The sequence below is a fragment of the Lotus japonicus genome, chromosome 2, assembly GCF_012489685.1.
Source record: "Lotus japonicus ecotype B-129 chromosome 2, LjGifu_v1.2".
Taxonomy (NCBI): domain Eukaryota; kingdom Viridiplantae; phylum Streptophyta; class Magnoliopsida; order Fabales; family Fabaceae; genus Lotus; species Lotus japonicus.
In genome coordinates this window covers 12,378,851-12,399,922 of record NC_080042.1, presented here as the reverse complement: position 1 = coordinate 12,399,922, position 21,072 = coordinate 12,378,851, and the positions used below count along the sequence as shown (strand labels likewise).

Here is a 21,072-nt window from a genome sequence, read left to right as displayed (position 1 = left end):
GTTCCGTTCTGTTCTGTCCTGTTCCGTTCCGTCACCAAACGCTACCTTAGTTATGGTTATCTTATTCTAAATGATCAAATTTAGTTATCCTTGTGTCCCCTATGAAATGATGACACATTAATTAAAAAAGTCACTTATTTATGTTATAAATATCATATCCATGCATTTTTTATATGACATGTCACAATTTCATTGAACAGAAAAAGAAACACTATTTAAAAATAGAGTATTTTAATCCGATTTTAACTAGACTACTAATGAAAAAAATTGATAAGAAAATTAATATCAAAGCCGTTCTTATTTTCAAGCACTTGATAAATGGTTGGGTTAATTCTTAGTTAGTGAGGCATTTGATAGTGTTAAAATGAAATATTTGTGCAATATTTTTGAAATATGAAAACTCGTCGTTTTTTTTTTGAAAATAAAACTAATTTTTAATAGTAATATGCTATATTTTTAGTGAGGCATTTGATAGTGTTGAAATGGAAAATTTATGCAATATTTTCAAAATATGAAAACTCATAGTGAATATGATTATAATGTTTATTAAACTTTTTAATAGTAATATACTATATTTTTATTGCTTGAAATTTATATGTACATATTACTTTCTACAACATAAAATTCATGAATCCTTCACGACGTACCTATACCATTTTACAAGCAATAAAATGTTCTTATTAATGTATAAAAGTATGTATTCTTTTCTGTATTAGTTTTAAACTTTTAATCTCATCTCATCCTTTCCTTGAAAAAGAGAAATGTTTCCACTTGAATCATTTGCTAACACATGTTATTCTGTCCAAATCAATCTTCCGACATGGAAATAAAAGCTAGTTTAAGAAACTTGGCCAATGCAACCATATAAATAATTATCATTTTTTAAATATTTCCATTTGGAGACTTTAGACTCTGCCAAATACCAATACTAAAAAATTTATTTCATTTCACCGAATGCATAATTGCACAATTCCATTACATCATAGAACTCTCTAATTTGTACAAAAAGGTTAACCAGTACTGCTGCCGGCCTTCAAAACACAGCAGCTTTTAGTCTCCTTCCCAATTCCTTTCTGTACACAAAGAAAAGAGCATTGTCAGCAAAACATCAAGCAAATGAATCCTATATCACATACTAAGTGATGCAAAATTATTAAGTTTTTTTATTTTTATTTTTAATAATAAAAATACAGCCACCTTATGTCATTATTTTTTAAAATTTATCTATGAAATAGAGGAAATAAGAAAATACATCTATATATAATTGAAAGTAAATATAAAAGATGAAAACAGAAAATATTTTGGCAAATATAAAATTTACCTTATGAGTTGCCTATCAAAACCTGAAGCAGCTAAGATTCCTCTGTTCTCTTCAGCCCTTCTCAGGAGGTAAGGCATGACCATCTCCACTGGTCCAAATGGCATATACTTGCTAACCTGAAACCCTGCACTGCTCAACCCAAAGGAAAGTGCATCTGACATTCCATACAGCTGTGCAAATTCCATCTTATGATTCACCTTCCCAATCCCCAATTCATATGCTTTTGCAGCAGCCAATTTCCCTACACAACATTTTCACACCACATTAGACTCATGAATTGGAAAATCCTGAGTTTTCTTGCATTTATAGATCATATGAAAATGAGAATAGCCTCAATTGTGTATCTAATTGGGAAAAGTAATTCATGGACATCTGCATAGTGCAAACATTCCGCAATAGTCAGACATTTTGAGATCTCTATCTGTTAGAATGAAAATAGCCTATATTGTATATTTAATTAGGAAAAATGATTTGTAGACATCTCCATAGTGCAGACATCCTACAAACATCCAGATACCTCGAGATGTCTAACTACTTGAATGTCTAAGTATTGTTAATGATCTAATTAGTACCTGATTCAATATTGTGGGTTGCAAGAACCACTGAACCAGGTCCATTGGCAATCTTCTCAAGCAGAAATGAAGAGCAGCCATTGAAGCAATTGTGTGTGTCCTTAATGGTCTTGTGAATTGGGGATGCATATCCCAATGACTCAGCCAATTTGCTTTCTGAGGACATGTAAGCACCTCTAACCAATTTGAACCCCATTGGAACTCCCATTTTGTCTGCTGCCTTTGTTACCAGCAACAACCTCTCCTTGGCATCTTTCAAGTAAGTCTGAATGGTTCCAAACACAATGGGGTTGTCACCTTTGTTGTGCATGATGGCAGCAGAGTATGTGAAGTAATCAATAGCAGGCTGAACCCAAGTTTGTTCAGCATCAACCAGCAAAGGCATGTTGCCCTGCACACATTTTTGGCAAAGCTCTTGCAGTCTCTGGTTGGCAAGTTGAAGGTCGCTCTCTTCTTCAGCTGTTAGAGGCTCAGGTCTTTTCGGTGTGTGGTATAGAGGACTTGATTCTGAGAAAATTGGAAGACAATCTTGCTTCCATGGCAAAATGAATGAAGGGTCCTTCTGCTGCCACCTGAGCAGGTCACTCATTCTTTCTAGCAGTGCCATGGGGCATATTGCAGTGATTTTCACAATCACAAAGCTCACCTAACAAATCAAAATGTAAATTTTGTCTCCATCAGAAAAGAAAGACAAATGTAAACAACAAACAAACATTGAATCTTCCTTTAACATGTTTTTTATACATGGTGTAAAATCACAATAAAATCAATATCACGACAAACTAAAGAACGTTTCCTTATCTTCAGTGACTGCCTACCATGATTTTGATTTTATTATAGTTTTTCACCGTACATTCAAACATATAAATATAAGATGAAAATACTTCTATAATTGATTCTATAATTGATTCTGATCCAAAGAAAAAATTTATGTGCAGTTAAAGGAATACAACACCCAACCATGCCTCATTCAAAGCATGTCACTAGCTAGTTCCCAATTTTGATTCCTTAGCCAACCCTATTGTCCTACTCCAACATCTTTTGGGTGTGTGGGACCCAACCATAAAAGACACCATTGTCACACTTCCTAAAACACAGCAAAATGCCAGCGTGGCATGAACTGCCATCTCTAGTTGATGTTGTACTACAAATGCTGGCGCTCATTGCCTGACAGTGATACATGCAAGCTGCCACCTACTTGCTTGCTCAGCTTAACTCAACTCTCACACAAAGCGACACCACACGCGCCAAACAACAACTACCCCAAAACCCAAAAATCAAGCGTTCCTTTTGAAGATCCCACACACGTTTTATACATTTAACATTAAGATTTTATAAAATATTAGTAGTATAAATCAATCTTTAACAAGAAAAGTCTTGTTTATAATTTTTTAATAATACGTTAAAATCAGCGCTTAATAATATAAAAAATTTATAATTTGTCTCATTATTTTGGAAAGAAATCAACCGGCCTAAGATGGGGTTAATTTGGATTAAATATGTGATTTCAGAAAAAATTGATGGATGTGAGATCAAAATCAAGGGTATTAAGGTTTTCTTGAATTGCTTTATTTTTTTAACCACATGTAAAGATATAACTGTACAACTACTCAGCGTGTGGTGTGTTAAAGTTGAAAGATTTCTCGAAGTGAGTCTTTTAATGATTGAACTTTCGACCTCAGCGGTTCAAACAGATCGGGTGGTTTCTTGAATTGATTAAGAGAAACAAAAATGAAAGAAAAGAGGTAAAAGGTGAAAATGAAAACTCACAGAAGACGGAGGGAGTGATCTGCTGACATCAACGGTGTGAAGGAAGCCGTTAGCGTTACGGTCACACCCATCGTTGTCATGCGCATCTTCCACGCCGTACACCAGCATGCCACGTAAGCCTGACTCATTCAGCGACCGTATGCTCTGACCGGCGGCGGCGGCGTCCTCGCCGGCGCAGAAGTGATCATAGAACGTCCTCCGTGTGGCGGCCATCACGGCGTCCTTCAGCACCCCCTTCTGGAGGAGCTTCGACTTCATGGCCCACATTCCCAGGTCAACCATGGGCCCCACCGCGGTGGCATGCAGCACAGCGGACGTCTTCAGGAGCTTCGCCGTCGGCACGGCAGAGAACAGCCTCTCCGCGTCGTCCAGGTCCAGGAGCGACGGCGGCGGAGAGGGAGAGGCCACGGAGGACGGCGATTTGTCGAGGACCGACGGAGGGACGACCGCGGCGGCGGCGGGGTTGAGGGAAGATGGGTGAGGGGAAGTGAGCGGTTTGGTGGCGGTGTTGTAACGCAGTTTCTTGAGGATTCTTGGTGGGATCACACGGGTTGCCATCAAAGGTTTGAAGAGATTGATGATGTTTGAATGAAGAGATTGATGAATGATGATGTTCTTGTTCTTGTTTTTATAGAGTGATACCTCTGTTTTTGAGGAATGCAAGTGGGATATGATGCAATAAAAACGTGATGTTTGTGTTAGTTTGTAGCACTGAGGTTAAGGTTAGGGGTTGTTTTATAGGTAAATAGGGTTGGGGTTGGGTTGGAGTTGGGTTAAGTAAGGAAACGTACAACACTACAACGTTAAGTTGGGCAAGTGCATGGTGTGTTGTTAAGGATAAGATTAGAGTAGTCAAGTCAGCATTACATGCCTTTTACCCTTAATTTTAGCCCTCTTTTTTTTTGCTTTTAATTCCTTGTAATAATGGATAATTATTATCTTTTAATTCTGAAATTTCTTTACTTATTATTGATAAGGATTACGATTAGGATTTAAGTTGGATCCTGATGAGAAGAGATGAGTCAAAAGGTAAATACAATTTATATATATAGAATGTTCGTATCATTTACTTCTAATTAAAGAGGGGTGAATAAAATTAGGAAGCTGTTTCCGTATCATTTACTATCAAGTTTAATTTGTGGTATCTAGAAAGTTAATAAAATTAATTGATTGAATGAATATTATTTTTCATTTATATGATTCCTTTATAAAATAAGAATATTTTTTGTGTTGAGTTGTAATGTAAAGATGGCGTATATATCTGGGTTTGGTTACAAGTTTACCGGTGTTAGAATTAAGTCATTAAAAAGGGTTGTCTAAATGACTCATGATAAAGTTTGGGTTAAATAACTCATCATCCAATCACATTGAAGATAGGTGAGTTGAAATTTCTATATTTTATTTATTATTTTAATTCAAACACACTTATCTTCAATGTGATTGGATGATGAGTTATTTAACTCAAATTTTATCATGAGTTATTTAGAAAACTCTCATAGAAAATTATTCATACACGCTTTTATTATACCACGGTTCAACATATCAAAATATTAAAAATAGAAAAATATAAAACATGATAAATAATGGGATATGAAAAGAAAAGAATAGTGAGAAAGGAAAATAAAGTGAATAATAATAAATTAAATGTTAAAAAATGAGAGCGTGAATGTATCAAAACTCTTACATCTCAATTGTAAGAATGCACACGAGTTGAGTTGACCCAATAAACCTAACAGGAACTAACTACAGTAAAAAAGTTGAGCAATCTTTGGTTGATAGATTGATTCAATTTCTACTAATGCAACTTGATTTGTTTGGATCAGGTTTCGGGTTTGAGAAATTTTGATATGATGAAGTCTACCGAATCGAACCATAATAAAAAAATTAAATGATTTTGCCTAATGGAATTATCATGGATTGCATCTAAACAGAAACCATTAATTGCAAGTTTAACTGTTTTTACATTAATGAATTTTATTAAAATCAATCATGTTGATATTGGTATGTAATCAATTTTGACAAAGTTGGTCAAACATGCATGTCCTGATTTCACTATTGGAGAATGAGTGATACAATATAGCTCTTGTGGAAGGATCCAAACATGCCAAGAATAGAGGAGTTGTTGTGGGTAGAAATTTAAGTGTAGAAGATAAGCAAAGAAGAAACAGGATAAGGGACAGTTGCTACATTAACGCAAAGGGGGAGTATGGGCATGGATTTCGGAGGAAAAAGTGATGTTTGTAGCTTGTAAATTGGAAACGTGTATTGTTCTTCAATTCCACGCAGATCTGAGTTGTCTCCATAAGTTGAAGGCTTGCGTGGATCCACGAATTTCATGCATGGCATGCCTCTTAATTCGAGATGATGTCGCGTGTGTTGTGAGCTGTGTTCACCGTCAAAGGATGATTCAGTCAACTCAACTTGATTCTTCAAAAATCATGTGACAGAAAACAAAGGAAATAAAATATTTGCTTATTGTTGTCTCCTTGGCACACTAGCTATAAGGAGCGAGATTCTGAACGGGTCTACTTGATCGATCACACTCTCATCACCACTTGTGCTCCATTAGGTAACTTGGGTTCAAACAGAATCCTGGGATTCTCTTGTTACATTTTTATTTCTTTTTGGATGAAAATAAAACTATTCAATATCCTGTTGATTTTATTTTAAATCAAGGAAGGTTTTGATTCTCTTATACATCTCTTCAACTATTTTCATATGCTGTATTAATATATGCCTCAATTAGCAGTAAAATATTAAAAGAACATCTATTATTAAAGAACAACTATATATGCCTCAAGATAGGAAGACACTTTAACTCTAAGGCATGACATCGAGTTTAGTGTTCTGTGGGCTTGTGAATTGGGCGGGCCTGCCTTAACCAGATGCCCGCCCAGATATTCAAATAGCATGACGGGATTGATCTTGCGCAGCACTTAACGACCACTATGGCAGCAAAGGGAAGCTCCCCCGATACGTGGTTCCCAGCCAGTTGTCATATTCTATCCGTCTTGTCTTATTTGCATAGATATCTGGACCTCGTTTGTGAGGCCCAAACTTAAGAATATTCTAGATAACACTACTACAGAAAAGGCTTATCGCCACGGTTAAACCCGCCCTTTTGCCACGATTCAACCGTGGCAATAGCTACCGTGGCAATTGCTCAATTGCCGCGGTTGAACGTCGAACCGTGGCAATTGATTCGCTATTGCCACAGTTGGAAAAGGGAAACCGTGGCAATATGTGGCATTTGTTGTATAAGGCCCAAGTTTTTAAGCTTTGGATAAGTGAATAAAATATAAGAGTTTATTTGATTAAAATAAATTTATGAAGGAGAAGGTTCAGGAAAAGTCCAAGGATTGTATCAAAACCGATAAGAATTATAGCACGACTAACATTCGCCTAATCCTAGGTCAAAGGCATTAGTGAATAGTTAATTTACACATTAGGACACGATGGAAACTAATTCCAAAAATCTTCAGAGAAATGTTAGAACTTCTATTTTTCGTCTATAAACAAGTGTTTCGATGCGAAAGCCTGGAATGTACGAACGCCAAATTCCAATTCTCGGAAGTTTGCCGAAACGGAATCCCTGATAGTTCAGAAACCCTAAAATCTACGGACGATGAAGACTTTTTCTATACGGAGCTTCAAACGAAGATTCCACACGCGTACACCCATTTCTCTTGATGTTTCCAATCTTTCTTCAGAAGGAAGTTTCTGCATCCGAGGTCAATATCATAAAGTGCATAAAGTGCATTTTTAATGCCGGTAAGCATTAAAAACAAGCCTCGAAAACCAAAAATCATACTGATATTTCTTTGAAGAATTAGAAGATTCAGCGGGAAGAATATCGTGTCTAAAATGCGTTGGAATCAGTAGGAAAAATCGGAATCGCGAAATAATCATTTTTCCGTATTTTCCAAATCCTATAAATAGGTGGAAAATGAAAAAAAAAACAAAAATTCCCACCTTTGAGAGAGAGAGAGGCCGAGAGCTTGAGGAGGAGGAGAGGAGAAGAAGATTTTCGCCGTTTCTTGCCCGATCGTTGCTAATCGAAGACATCGAGGTATAGTTACTATCCCTCACTTCTGATCGTCAGATCTGTCGACTTCTTCTATGTCTTTCTGTGCTCAAAGTTTTGAGCTTTTTGAAAAACTGTTCAAATAAGCTGATTTCAGTGTCTAAACTTATTCCCTGCATGCTCCTGAGCGTGTTCTGCGGATTAGATTTTGTCAGATGTCGACGAAATGCCGCCGGGATCAATTTTTGCACCAAATAACCATTTTTAGGCAAAGTCGCAACCTTTAAGCTGAAAACTATCGACGTGGCTTAGTGCTAGTAGGATTAATCGTCATAAACGTCGTTGTTGACGTCCCCATCCAATTTGTTTTTCAAAAATCCAGTTTTGAATTCTGAGCTGAAAATAATGACCAAAATACCCCTATGTCAGTTTTCGATCCGAAAATTTTTCCGAGCTTAGATTCGCCTTAGCTACGACTAATGATAACCTAGGAACCAAGTTTGATCGAAGAAAAATCGACCCTCCCAATTAGGAAAAGTGGCCGAGAGCTATACCAAGGGGGGAAGGAAATCCGACTTTTTCGAACACTTGTCCTAACGCGTTAGATTGTCGTACCACGGAGTTGTAGTGTTCCGTGTGACCCTAGGACTTATTGTTTGCTGAGTTTCTGGCTCATTGTGATTGATTTCTGTGAAATTGCTTTAAGGTTCGTTCGAGGAATTCGGAGGACTTGAGGAGGAAGACCGTGAAGGAAAGTTCAAGGAGCGAGCTGGAAAGTCAACAGGTGAGGGCTACTCTCTGAATTACTAGATAATGCTTTAGGTGTCGACGAATTCGACTTGATTTATGTGTTATGCATTTAATTGCTAATTGCCTGAAATGATTTCTGAGGCTTCGGCCGATCTTGTTGAGTACTTGATGCCATGATATTGTGTGCTAAATGATTCACATGTTATGTGCTAAATGGTTAATCTAGGATGTGTTGGAATATGTCGTTTATGCTTATTGACTGAGCTGATTTATTTATGCTATTCCACTTATAACTGTGATTCTGAGGAGTGAGGATTGCGGGCAAGTCATGCCGAATTTTTATGAGATTTTTGAGAGAGTTTGAAAGGACGAACGAAGTTCGGACCTTGTTATGTTTTAATGGATCGAGACCTTCTCAGGGAATTATTTGGGATTATGGGATCTCCGAAACTCATAGGAAGTATCATAAGACTAAACGGAATCTATTTTCTCAAGGAAAATTCATAAGACATTAATTAATCTCTAAAAACCCTTGAACAATGATAACAACCTTAGATAAGAGCTTAGAGCTTGAATATTAGTTTTGAAGATATGAGAAGTGTCGTCGAGTCCAAGTTTCGAGGGAACTTACAAGTTTCTGAGTACGTTGATACTCTTTTCGCTCGATGAGCAGTTTAATGTTTGGCTATCTAAAGTTTAGCCGGAGACTATAGGTTTCCAAGTACTTCGGTACCTTTTCGCTCGATGAGCAGTTTAATGTTTGGCTATCTAAAGTTTAGCCGGAGACTATAAGTTTCCAAGTACTTCGGTACCTTTTCGCTCGATGAGCAGTTTAATGTTTGGCTATCTAAAGTTTAGCTGGAGACTATAAGTTTCCAAGTACTTCGGTACCTTTTCGCTCGATGAGCAGTTTATTGATTGGCGATCTAAAGTTTAGCCGGGAACCATGAGTTCCAAAGTACATTCTTTCTTTTTTTGATTAATTCATTTTGTCGCAGAATCGACATTTACCTTAGGGTATTCTTTTAGAGACTTTAAGTTATTTAGAACACGTGGCGACGTGTCGGGTGAGGTCGGAGACGTTGTTTGGCTAATCACTTGCATTCATGCACTCATTTTGAGGTTAATACACGGCGTGATACCGGACCTCGGTGGATTCCAAAATGGTCATAAGACCCGGATTTCCATATTTAGGACACTACGGTGGTCCTTAGTAGCAGACGGAATGGCAGACCTACGGGTTCACTGCTGATCTGACTACTTTTGTGTGGTGTAAGAGACGCCCGAGCGGAATGGTCCCACTATGGCCGGTGTTAGGGCTGACTCGTTGGTGTCCATCCTTCTTCCGGAATGCATTTTGTCAACCAGCATTGCATTTCATGCAACATACATTCTGACTTAGTTGCTGAGTGTGATTGGTACTTGTTTATCCTATTTGAGGCATGCTAATTGTTATTATGATCTTTTATATTCATTGTGATACATGCAACCCTAGGATGTTATCCCTAAACTTATAAGCATGAGAGGCTAATAATTAACTATTATCCTATATATCTGGTTTTATTAATTATATAATTCTTTGGAGTTGACCCTCGCGTCTTCTGTGTGTGTTTGGGCGGACTACGCCTTTGTCAGATGTCCATGGCGGACTGGTACGAGACGGTCGTCCCTTCGGGGGGGACCAGGTTTGAGATGTTGGACCAAGACACCCCGGGCTCATGGGTGGTCGACCCCGCCGGCCACCGAGCTATCTGTCCGGGGCGAATAATGGAGGATCGCGTTGACCGGATGCCAAGCCTGACGCACGGAGTTTGGAGGCGCTACACTGTCAGCTTCAACTTGCCACCGGGTGTACACTGCGGATCTGGACTGGAAGTACCACCACCACCGTCGCCTTCGGACGACGAGGACTCCTCAGAGGAGGTGCCTGTGGGAGGGACTTCTTCAGGCACTAGTTCACCCACTGTCGCGACTGCTGTTGACTTGGGATCGGGTGCAGAACCCGCGCGACCAGCTGTAGAGACCGATGTAGTCATCGACATAGTCGTCTTGGATTCAGATTCAGACGACGATCTTGGGGATGCATAGTTGGGATTAGTGTAGGAGTAGCGTCTTGGCTCTGGTGTTCAGTCTTTCATTTTGGGCAGGGTAGGTCCCCGACCTTTAGCTTTTCTTGTGGTTCTCTTTACGGGAATTACAGAGGGTTGGTCGGTTTAGGAGGTTTTTGTTGGCTAACCTACTGTTGTAGGGAGGACTGTATTTGGAACTCTTGTCCTTCTGTTCCGGTTGGTACGTATTTGCCCACGGGCACTACTTTCGGTCAGTTACCCGTCACTAGAGGTTACTCGCGACGTGGTTTTGCCACTAGCTATGGGGATTGTACATATATCTGTACATTAGTCTTGTCTACCTTTTGTTGTTACTTACAGCGGGGGCTGTAATTATCTATCGTATAGTAGTTCTGTTTTTATTTAGTCGAGTCTTTATTTACTTAAAACAAATATCAAAAAAAAAAATATTCACGTTTTTCCGCTTAAGTATTTCTTTTGGTTACTAAAGTGACGTCACCGAGATCGGGGCGTTACATGTTGCCACGGTCCAAGGAGGAACCGTGGCAATAGATGACCTCTATTGCCACGGGCCAGGGAGAAACCGTGGCAATAGATGGCCTCTATTTTGCAATATTTTGTAATACAAAATATGCCCTTTTTCGGATTTTTTTATTTTATTTGATCTGGTCTTAAATTGCAGTGCATTTTAAATAGGAGGGGAGGGGTGTTTGAACCCATAAGCAAGACAAAATACAAGAAAAATAAACTTGCACAAAATCACATGTTGAGAACAACAACACTCACATATTCCAGCCAAGAGAACCTACATTCAAATATTCCAGCCAAAAGAATAACAATACTGAACCCACTTCACTAATTTGTCCAAAAAAATACTAATAATATTGATAACTAATTGTTCTTGAGAACATACTCTCTCAAGTGAGCTATAAAAACTACTCTAGGGCCAATATCATGGAAAGTCCTGGCCAAAAAGCCACTTCTATATGCATCTAGTAGAGTACCAAGTAAGGGCTTCCCTGAAACATATACAAAACAAGTAGAGTGAAGGTGAAATGTCAGGTTGGAGATTATGACAAAGAAGTTTCTATTCTAAACTATTTTGAACTATTTACTTATGCATGACAGCCTGAGATAAGATGTTAAAAGATTTGAAATCCTTCCCTTAAATTTTGCAAGCTACTTCTATATGCATCTTATCTCAGGCTGTCATAGTGCAAGAATATAAAATGAAGCTATATTCTTTTTAACAAACATATGTGAAACAGGTCTATATCTCTATTCCTATTTCTAATGACACATGAAATTAAAAATTAAAAGAGAAGGAAAGCAGTAATCACATGAAAACAAAAACCAATTTTGTGATCATAAGATTTGTATTTTGCTGTCACCAAAAATCAATTTTGCTTACCCAAAAAAAAGCTTCAACCGCAGTCACTGCATTCATAACTCAGATGACTGAAAATGACATCACATTTTCAAAATTAATTGACAGCAACATAGTAAATATACTAATCTTTACTCAATTTCCATAACATATATCGCAATCCTGTTATTCTTATGATAAATATCAAATGGAAAATAGAACACACCTTTACAACAGATACATATGAATCAGTTAAACCAACATATTTTCCCACCATTGCAATCCTCACCTGTAAATTTCAAAATGATCTCATTCTCATGTACAATATTTCATGAAAAATTTAAAAAGAGCAATGCAAACTACACATATAGACATAGTACTAACGGATTCATTAAGATTATCATAGGACTCTGCCATCGTTGTCCATTGCTGTAAATCAGGAGGTGTGGCGCGGATGAAAAAATTATAAAAAGTGAAGTAGAATGATGTTTCCCATATATTATCACTATTTTTCAAGAGGAAAACAAGTAAAAGACAAATTAAGAACTCACTTGAGTAAGTTACGCTGCTGTAGAATTGAATGGTGATCATTTTCACTCTGAAAATAGCAGTCAATCATGAAGAGAGTTAAACAAAATATAAACCAAAGCAAGTAATCTTAATGGAACCAAACTTTTGTTACATACTCACTCTAAGTAAAAGGGGAATGTGCCAAATGTTTGGTACATCATGGATATTCAGAATATTATCAACCCGTGAAAAAATATACAGAAAATATCAATCAATAATAAAACAATGCTTGCTTGGAAAATAGCCAAGCTCAGTTCACCTACTAACTTACTGGAACATGGCAAACTGTGAGAGCTTTTCCTTGGTACTCTGCAGCAGAGGCTGCCACATTCAAGAACAAATGAATGAGACTGTATTGTCTCTATAAGTGAACAATTGTCCTTACTTCAAATTTGGTGGGTTCAAAGAAGAGATTTGCATGCCAAGATGCCACTGAGTCTGAACTCTGCAGCAAGAAACAACATTGCTTGTCAAATTTCACCAATATATAACTCAAAGGTACAACTCACATATTATGATCCTCTCATGTCACATGATAGAATCATCTGCAATGTTGTGTCTATCCCTTGCTTCATACATTTTCAGAGAGCCGCACAATTAGACACGTGATTTTATAAGATAATGACATGTGAAATTTTTAACATGAGAGGATCCTCATTCGATAAAAAAGAGTGACTAAGGAATTAGCTGAATAAGAAAACATCAGGTGTAATTGCTGAAATCATCACAGACAAACCACTCACAAGGTGAGGAATGAAGTGATTGTAGGTCCTTTGCTGTTTCATGTCTTTCCCTCTCACCTGCTGCAACCACAGAAGTCATTGTTGAGGCGGCCATGTAAGCTGCAACCTCTGATTTATAACCCCGTGAGGTTGCTTCTGCCTCCTATTGTGGTGACTCTACTCCTGCAGACACAAGGTTTTTTATAAGGCTAAGGCTGCAAAGCAGCCAATCCAGAGAAATAATGCACTCGCCACTCGCAATAGCAAAACACAATGAAGGAAGGGTGGAGAAACATACCGTTCCTTTACATTCCAAAAAGATTTAGGTATTCTCCGAAAAGCAGCAACTACTACATTATGTAAAACAAAGTCCTTATAATGGGCCCAAAAGCTCCGCACTAACATTTGTATATCACCAAAGATAAAACCTTATTGAAGGAAGACCCAAAATTGAATAAAACTCAACACTCTGCAAGTAGTTAGCATATAAAACCTGGTCATATTGAAACCTTGCCGCGATGCTTCCACTGGAATGAAGAAAAAATTTGACCATAATCTTTGGTCATTCTTTTCCGTGTTCATCCGCACTAACATTTGTTCATCTGCTTCCACTGGAATGAAGAAAAAATTTGACCATACAAGAAGAGAAAATAAAAGAAAGGTCCAAATGAACCAGAACAGATACAAAAGCAACAGAATGCAGCAAAATAAACACCTATTTCTGAATCTGCTAGCCTTAACTATCCAAGATACTACTACAAAACAAAGCTTCTAGTTAGAACAAATCCCTTATAGTACTCTGAGGCAAATCTGTAGTGATCAAGAGCCATCCAAGGAGAAAAACAGTAACTTAAATTGCTCAAAGACATCCCAAATAAAAGCTAAATCCCAAGACCGCATATTGATCCAACCTGCTGCTACTTCCTATTTGAAGAAGAACAATGAGTATTGAGTGAGTGAGGAACTGAAATAAAAAAAACCTACACACTATCTTGCAAGGAGTTTTGATAGTTGTCAAAATCTTTGGAAACATGCTCTTCCAAAGTGAGCTAAAAATTCGGTACAACAAAGTGGAAATAAACAGAATGGAAATAAACAAAAAAGACAGAAAGAAACAAAGCACACTAGTACAAGAGCTAAAAGTATTGATAGAAAGACCCCAATGACAATCCCATAGACTGTAAAGTATCAGAGGTACCAATTGAAGCAAGCAGCACACACACACACTATAGGCTCCATTAATTCCTATGACACTATCTTAAATATCATAATCCAAAACCATGAGATATTTAGATCAAACCAATAGATTTAGACCCAGCACAGTACAAGCATTCTCCAATTAAGCACTGCAAATTCCTTTGTCATCTGTTTGATTATCAGTAATAAAAAGACCATATAGGAGTGCTTCTATTAACTCCTGACTTTGCAATCTGAACCAGTTCTTGTAGGAGCTTCCTTAGTTATTGCTTCTAATTACTTAATATGCTAGTATACCTTGGCTGTACCTTCCACAAAGATGTGATTAGTTGATAAATTTCATGAAATTTATTTATATCTTGCAAGGAACAGGCTTAAGACTGTTTCAGGAGTCAAAATGAAGAGAGAATACAGAGAATTCACTGAATTGAATAAATAACAAAGTACATAAAAACATTGGAGGGTGAAACCCCAATTACGTGATTCAATTTTGTTTTCCTTATTGCAATTTTGACAATTATTCTTTTAACTGATTGCAACTTCATAGATTGTACATGTAGAGATACCAATCACTGCTATAATTTTGATTGTTCTAGAATCTTGCAAGGAACATAACAAGAGGGAGACGAGAAAGGTACCTGTGGATGGTCTTGTAGTGAGAACGGCGATGGAGAACGAAGACGGCGTGACGGCGAGCAGCGTGAACGGCGATGGAGAACGGAGACGGCATGACGGCGTGATGGCGAGCAGCTAGCGTGAACGGCGATGGAGAACGGAGACGGCGTGAGGAGGAGAAGATGACTTCGCCACTCTCATCGAGGGTTAGGGTTCTGCTTTGGAAAAAATTGGAGAGTGAGTGTGGGAGGGAAAAAAATGGAGAGTGGAGCCAGATTGTTAATTTGCTGGTGGGGTTTCTAAAAAAACAATGCCTATTGCCACGGTTCCTAAAAATAATAATAAAATATTTCCCCTTTTGCCACGGTTCCGTGTATAACCGTGGCAACTAACCTTTTGCCACGGTTCCGCCTATAACCGTGACAATTGGGGCGTGGCGAAAAGCCTTTTCTGTAGTAGTGTAAGGACAACACTCACTATAACAGGGGGTCTCCTCATTGTACTAGACACCTTTTTTATCATTAATGAAAGAATATCTTATTTTGATATCATTTACTATTTTCATGCTCTGCTAGGGTTTATTGGAATATTCGTTTATACCTTTAATAGGCTCTTAGTACAGAACAATAACAATAATCAACTAAGTTATTTTAAAGGCTTAACTACACTTTTGGCCCCCGACCTTTTCTCTAAGTGTGATTTTGGGCCTGAACAAATAATATATTAGCAGTTATCGTCTCCCACGTTTACTGTCACCTGCAATTTTGGTTTTCCATCTTCTTTTCGTCATAAATTTAACGTTTTCTACAATAAAAAAAAATTAAAAACCGAGAACATTCCTCATCTTCTTCTAACACCTTCACATCTTCAAACATCTTCATCACCATCTTCAACATAAACCCAGAAAAATCCATAAAATAAAACCAATCTCCTAAAACCCACTCACCATCAAACCCCTTGCACAAAAAACCAATCTCCTTCATCCTCATGACCACCATCATCTTCATCATTTTTATTTTTGGTGAAGGTCTTCTCGTAATCCCCAACAACAGTTTCTTGACCCCTCTTACTTCACAATTTTTCAACAATTCTTTTCTGAACACCAAACACATCGCCCAAAATCCTTTCCATTTCTCCTTTCACTCAAAGAATTTAAATTGAAATAACTTTTTGTGGATCTGAGTTGAAATCCAAGGCTGAGAAGAAAATAATGAGAATCGAGACAAAATTAAACAGATGTGGAGAAATAATACGGAGGAAAGAGAAAGCAAAGCAACCAGATCTGAAAGGAACGACGCGAGTTCTATATTGGAGAGACGATTAGCTGAACAACCGGATTGAACCAAATTGAAGAGAATGATAGCGTGTTCAAGAGTTGCTTTTGTCTTCGTCTAGATTTAAGAGAAAGAAAACGAGTTCCATATCTGCTTTCTTGTACGTCCAGATAGAAGCAAATGACGATGAGTTCCAGATTTTCTTTCTTCTTCGTCGTCTTCATCCATATCGAAGCGAACGACAACGAGTTCCAGATTTGCTTTCTTCTTCATCTAGATAGAAGTGAACAACGACGAGTTCTAGATCTGCTTTCTTCTTCATGTTCTTCATTTCGATCGAAGAGAACAACAATAGGATTGAAGATCCCTACCCCTCCTTACTTACAGTGACTTTAAGGGAGGCTTGGGTCAGCTAGGATGCAAGACTGGGTTTGGTGGTTAAGACTTGGCGGGGTGGTCGTGGGATTTTTGGTTGTGGTGAGGGGCTATGATCTCTAGAACCCTCTTGCTGGTTTTACGACCTTTTGGGTTTTGGGTATTGTATGACCCCGAAATAAATAACTAGATTATTTATCTATTTTCGTTGTATTAAATGATTGAGTGTTTATATTCTATGTTATTCTCCTGACTCGAACTCTATTGCGAGTCACAAATATTATTTATACGATAATTAAGTTCGGAGTATGTTTAAGGATGACACTATAGTAATTTTGAGTGATAGCACGAGTCATATTCGCACCTGACTAAGGTCGAGAGTGTCCGAAAAAGGCTATATCCGCTCCTAGAGAACTGTTTAAGATAATTTTAGAATTGAAGGGAGAATAAGAACCTTCGAGTAATTTTCCCATGACCAGTATTCCGATACAAACCCTGGACTGTACGCTTGTTAGGTATCGCTTCCCGAAAGTCCGTCGAAGCTAGACTTTAACTTCTCGGGGACTTTAATTAAGACCCCGAATGAAGAGTTTTTCTATTCGGAGCTTCTAACGAAGTTTCCATCCGCGCTGCCTCATTCCTTTCGACAGTTTTGATATTTCTTCAGAAGGAAGTTTCTTCATCCGACGTCGACTGCAAAAAGTAGTATTTCGGCGTAAATCGACCCACACCGTCTTTGAGACGTTTTCCTCAATTAAATGAACCTCGATTTGAGTTTCGACATTCTGTCGCGGAATACTCAATTTTTATCAGCAGATGAAAGTACCAAAACGACCAGAACCGCGAAATCTCGATTTTTCGCATTTTCCTCTCACCTATAAAAAGGGAAAAAATGAAATTTCTTTCATTTTCCCCCATTGTGGCCAAAGCTTAGAGAGAGAGAGTGGAGCAGAGCCTTTTCACCCTTTGCCCGATCGTCCTGATTTCTGAAGCTACGCGTACGTGCAGAGGTAAGAGTGCTTGATCTTACTTTTGTTTCTACTTTCTATTGGGTTTTCTCATGTCTTTCTGTGCTCAAAGTTTGGAGCAAAATGTCAAAATGTCTTATAGCTTTGATTTTTCTTTTCAACTATCTTCCCTACTAACCCAACATGCCATAATCGATGTCGGTGTGTTCGGATTTGCACCGAGTCGCCGTAGATCTGAGTTTTAAAGCCCGAAACCCATTTTCTCTGTGAGTTTACTTTTTGAATCAAAAACTCTTGATCTTGCTTAGTGCCTTTGAGATTAGTTGTTACTAAAGGCCTTGTTTATCGTTATTCAAAATTTGTTTCGAAAAATATCGACTTAGAGTTTTTGGGCAATTTTATTGGACAAAAAGCCCTTATTCTAGTTTTAGCTTCCGTAATCGTTCCGAGTGTTTTCCTGCCCTAGATATCGCCTAAGAATACCTAGGAATTAAATTAGATCGAAGAAAAAGTTCGGGAAAGACTTGAAGAGTAGAGTCGGGTTTAAGGCTAGAGCCTTGGGTTAGAGAGCTTACCGTTGTTGGTTTAAGTTTACCTAATGATTTTTAGGAATTTATATTTGAGTTTCCGGTTAGGTTCCGATGCTTTGCTTTCCTGCGGTTCCCCAATGTGGAGATCGTAGGGAGTATGTCAGATTTATGGTGTCATTGCATAATAGGTTCTTTGTTGAGTTGTTTCTATTGGTTAGGTTTTGTAGGTTGGGTGTTTTCGGGTTTACCTTGGGGTACTTGCCTTGTTCAAAGCTTGACGTAAATCTATTTGTAGTTGGGAGTATGCATGACATGTTTTAGAAACACTTTGAAGAAGAAAAAATATACTCATAATTATAAATCCTTTTGGAAAACATTGCATATTTATTTTACTATGGTGATCCCTGAAAGTCGGGGTGTTACAGGTATGGTTTGGGGCTTTTTCTTCATTCTTTAGTTTCTCTTTGTTTTATTGAGGTGAGATCTTTGTTTTTGTTTTGGTCTGGTATGGGGTTTCAGGATTGTTAGGTGTTTGCTAGGTTTCGTTTGAATTTATGTGCTTAAAGCTTTGAACATTGTCAGGTATGTTGACGAAGACAAAGAAGTATTGTTGAAAGGCCATTGGTGGCGGAGGTAACAATGCAGATGAGTTTGGTGGTGGAGGAGTCTAGGTTTGGTCGAGGATAGAAAAGGCTGAAATAGTGTCTTGTTCGTTTTCCTCTGTTATAAAATTTCTGGTTTAAGTCTTTGGGAAAAATCAGAGATGGTGGCTTGATTGAAGGTTAAGGATTCTATAAATTGAGAGCGGAATATGGCTATCGTTTGAGGTTGTTCTTGGGGTGAAGATGATGAACATCTAGGTCTTTTTAGTTGAATGTGATGAATTTTTATGGGTTTTTTTAATTGTTATTTTCACCCAGATTCCATTAAATATTAGATGGAAAACAAAAACTATAAACAACAGTAAACGTGGGAACGAAATTGCTAATTTTTTTAAGGACCAAAATTGCATAGGAAAACAAAGGTACCAAAAGCGTAGTTAAGCGTATTTTAAATGTTATCATGCTCAAAACTTACTATTAGAAGTATCAAAATTTACCTAAAATTTAAAATCACAATTTACACCTTACAAATCTTCCAGATTTTATCAAATTTTCATTGGTTTTTTTATAAACCTTTAAAATTACTCTATATTTGAAATCAATCAAAAGCCCCTAACAATTTGGATAGATGAGAATTGGGAATTTAGATAGTAAAATCATACAAAATAACTTAATTAAGCTTTTATATTGTTATTTTTATTATTATTATTAGCTTTTGGATTTTTAGTAGTAGGCAATTTTTTCCTTCTATAAGTCTAAGGCTACTTTCAAAAAAAAAATCTATAAGTCTAAGGCTTTCATACCCTTTAAGCTTAAATTGTCAAGATTTTTGTATAAAAAAATTATTTTTAATTTTATTTTTTATACTATAAATAATGAACTGAAGGATTCGAAGCTGTTCAATTTTAAAAGGGTACCGAAACAACGACTTTTTAATATGACCCATAGGAGATCAGGTTGTTTCTTCAAATTTTAAAAAATTAATCATTAATATAAGTATAACAAAAGTTGAAAAATAAAAAATTAATAATTTTGAATAGGATTATAATAATATGAGATTAATGGAAATACACTGACAGTGTAATGTCACTTTACACAGGCATCCAATAACCTTCTATCTTTTTGCCACATCAGAAACTTACTTTTCAAACAATTTAATTAATAAAAATAAAACTACTCCCTACTTTTCTGAACTGTGTTTCATGGGAAGGGTTTGGAGCCCCACCCCTAAGGTTCTCCACCCCGCTTAAAGTGGGGAAATTACCGTAAAGTCCCTCCTGACTAGAATACGGTATATTATATTCCGTTTATAATATGAACAATAATATACCGTATTCTATTAAAACGTAAAACAGGAGACAGCGACTCATTTTCACCATTTTCAAACCCTCACCTTTCCGTCCCCAAATCTCACCCTCCTCAAATCGCTCCCAATCCTTCGTTCCTGCACCAGAATTCCTTCAAAGGTCTGTTCTCATCATCATAAAACCTCCATCAAAGCTCAATCAATCCCTCATTCCATTCAACACGTAAGTTTTGATTTTAACCGTTTTGATTACATTTAAGTTTTAATTAGGAGAATGATTCAACACTAGGGTAGTCGATTGATGATTAGATATAGGTTGTGTTGTCTGAAATTGCATGAAATGAGTATGGGTATGAGTCAGTTGAAGGCTTGGTCATTAATAGAGTTTCACTGAAAATACGGTTAATCATTATTCGTTTTCAATATGGAAAATGATTGACCGTATTCACAATGAAACTTTATTAACTGTATTCAATATGGAAAATGATTAACCGTATTCAAGATGAAACTTTATTTACCGTATTTAGTGAAAATATTTAAAATGCATAATTAATTAGTGGAAATAGATAATTTATTTTGTGAATTATTTAATATTGAGATAATTTAGATAATTGAAATTACTTAGATAATTGAGAAAAATTGGATAGTGGAATATTTAATAGTTCATATTGAAATAATTGATTAATAAGACATTCATATTTGATGTTAATGCTATTAAATTTGTTTGCTTTGAATAGATAGCGAGAATGAAGGACAGAAAGAGGTCTCGATCTACTAGTGAGGATGTAGGGGGTACCGAGGATCGACACCGGCGCTTGCATGCTTCTAGCCGGCGCGGCGATCATGGTGCAGCCACTCAGGCGGTCGAGTCTTCAGCTCCGGCTGCAACTATGCTTTCGCCCATGGTAGAGTCTTCAGCTCCGGCTGCTTCTTTGCCGTCTACCAGGGGAGAGTCTTCCGCTATTGATGCTACTGTGCTGGATCCCGTGGTTGACCCTTTCGATCCGGTTCCTACTCCGCCTCTCTGATGGTTTAGTTATC

The 21,072-nt window shown here is 37.4% G+C and overlaps 1 protein-coding gene and 1 long non-coding RNA gene across 7 annotated transcripts; both read right to left on the bottom strand.

The window, feature by feature from the left end:
- Positions 1 to 920: 920 nt before the first annotated feature.
- Positions 921 to 4,383, bottom strand: LOC130737610 (proline dehydrogenase 2, mitochondrial-like). The gene is made up of 4 exons (XM_057589422.1): positions 3,664 to 4,383; positions 1,894 to 2,539; positions 1,322 to 1,562; positions 921 to 1,073 (listed from the first exon to the last, which is right to left on the bottom strand). Exons 1-4 carry the CDS (start codon positions 4,219 to 4,221, stop codon positions 1,034 to 1,036), a joined length of 1,485 nt encoding a protein of 494 aa, XP_057445405.1. The 5' UTR covers positions 4,222 to 4,383; the 3' UTR covers positions 921 to 1,033.
- A 6,889-nt stretch (positions 4,384 to 11,272) lies between these two features.
- On the bottom strand, positions 11,273 to 15,266 carry LOC130737609 (uncharacterized). Of its 6 annotated transcripts, none has more exons than XR_009018809.1 (9): positions 15,000 to 15,266; positions 13,658 to 14,088; positions 13,463 to 13,514; positions 13,186 to 13,347; positions 12,714 to 12,887; positions 12,424 to 12,470; positions 12,099 to 12,161; positions 11,918 to 11,964; positions 11,273 to 11,525 (listed from the first exon to the last, which is right to left on the bottom strand). It is a non-coding gene; the product is annotated as an uncharacterized LOC130737609 (long non-coding RNA). The 6 variants fall into 6 exon arrangements; XR_009018810.1 differs by having other exon boundaries at positions 13,658 to 13,775; positions 15,000 to 15,262; XR_009018812.1 differs by lacking the exon at positions 15,000 to 15,266 and adding an exon at positions 12,257 to 12,301 and having other exon boundaries at positions 13,658 to 14,993.
- Between the last annotated feature and the right edge of the window lie 5,806 nt (positions 15,267 to 21,072).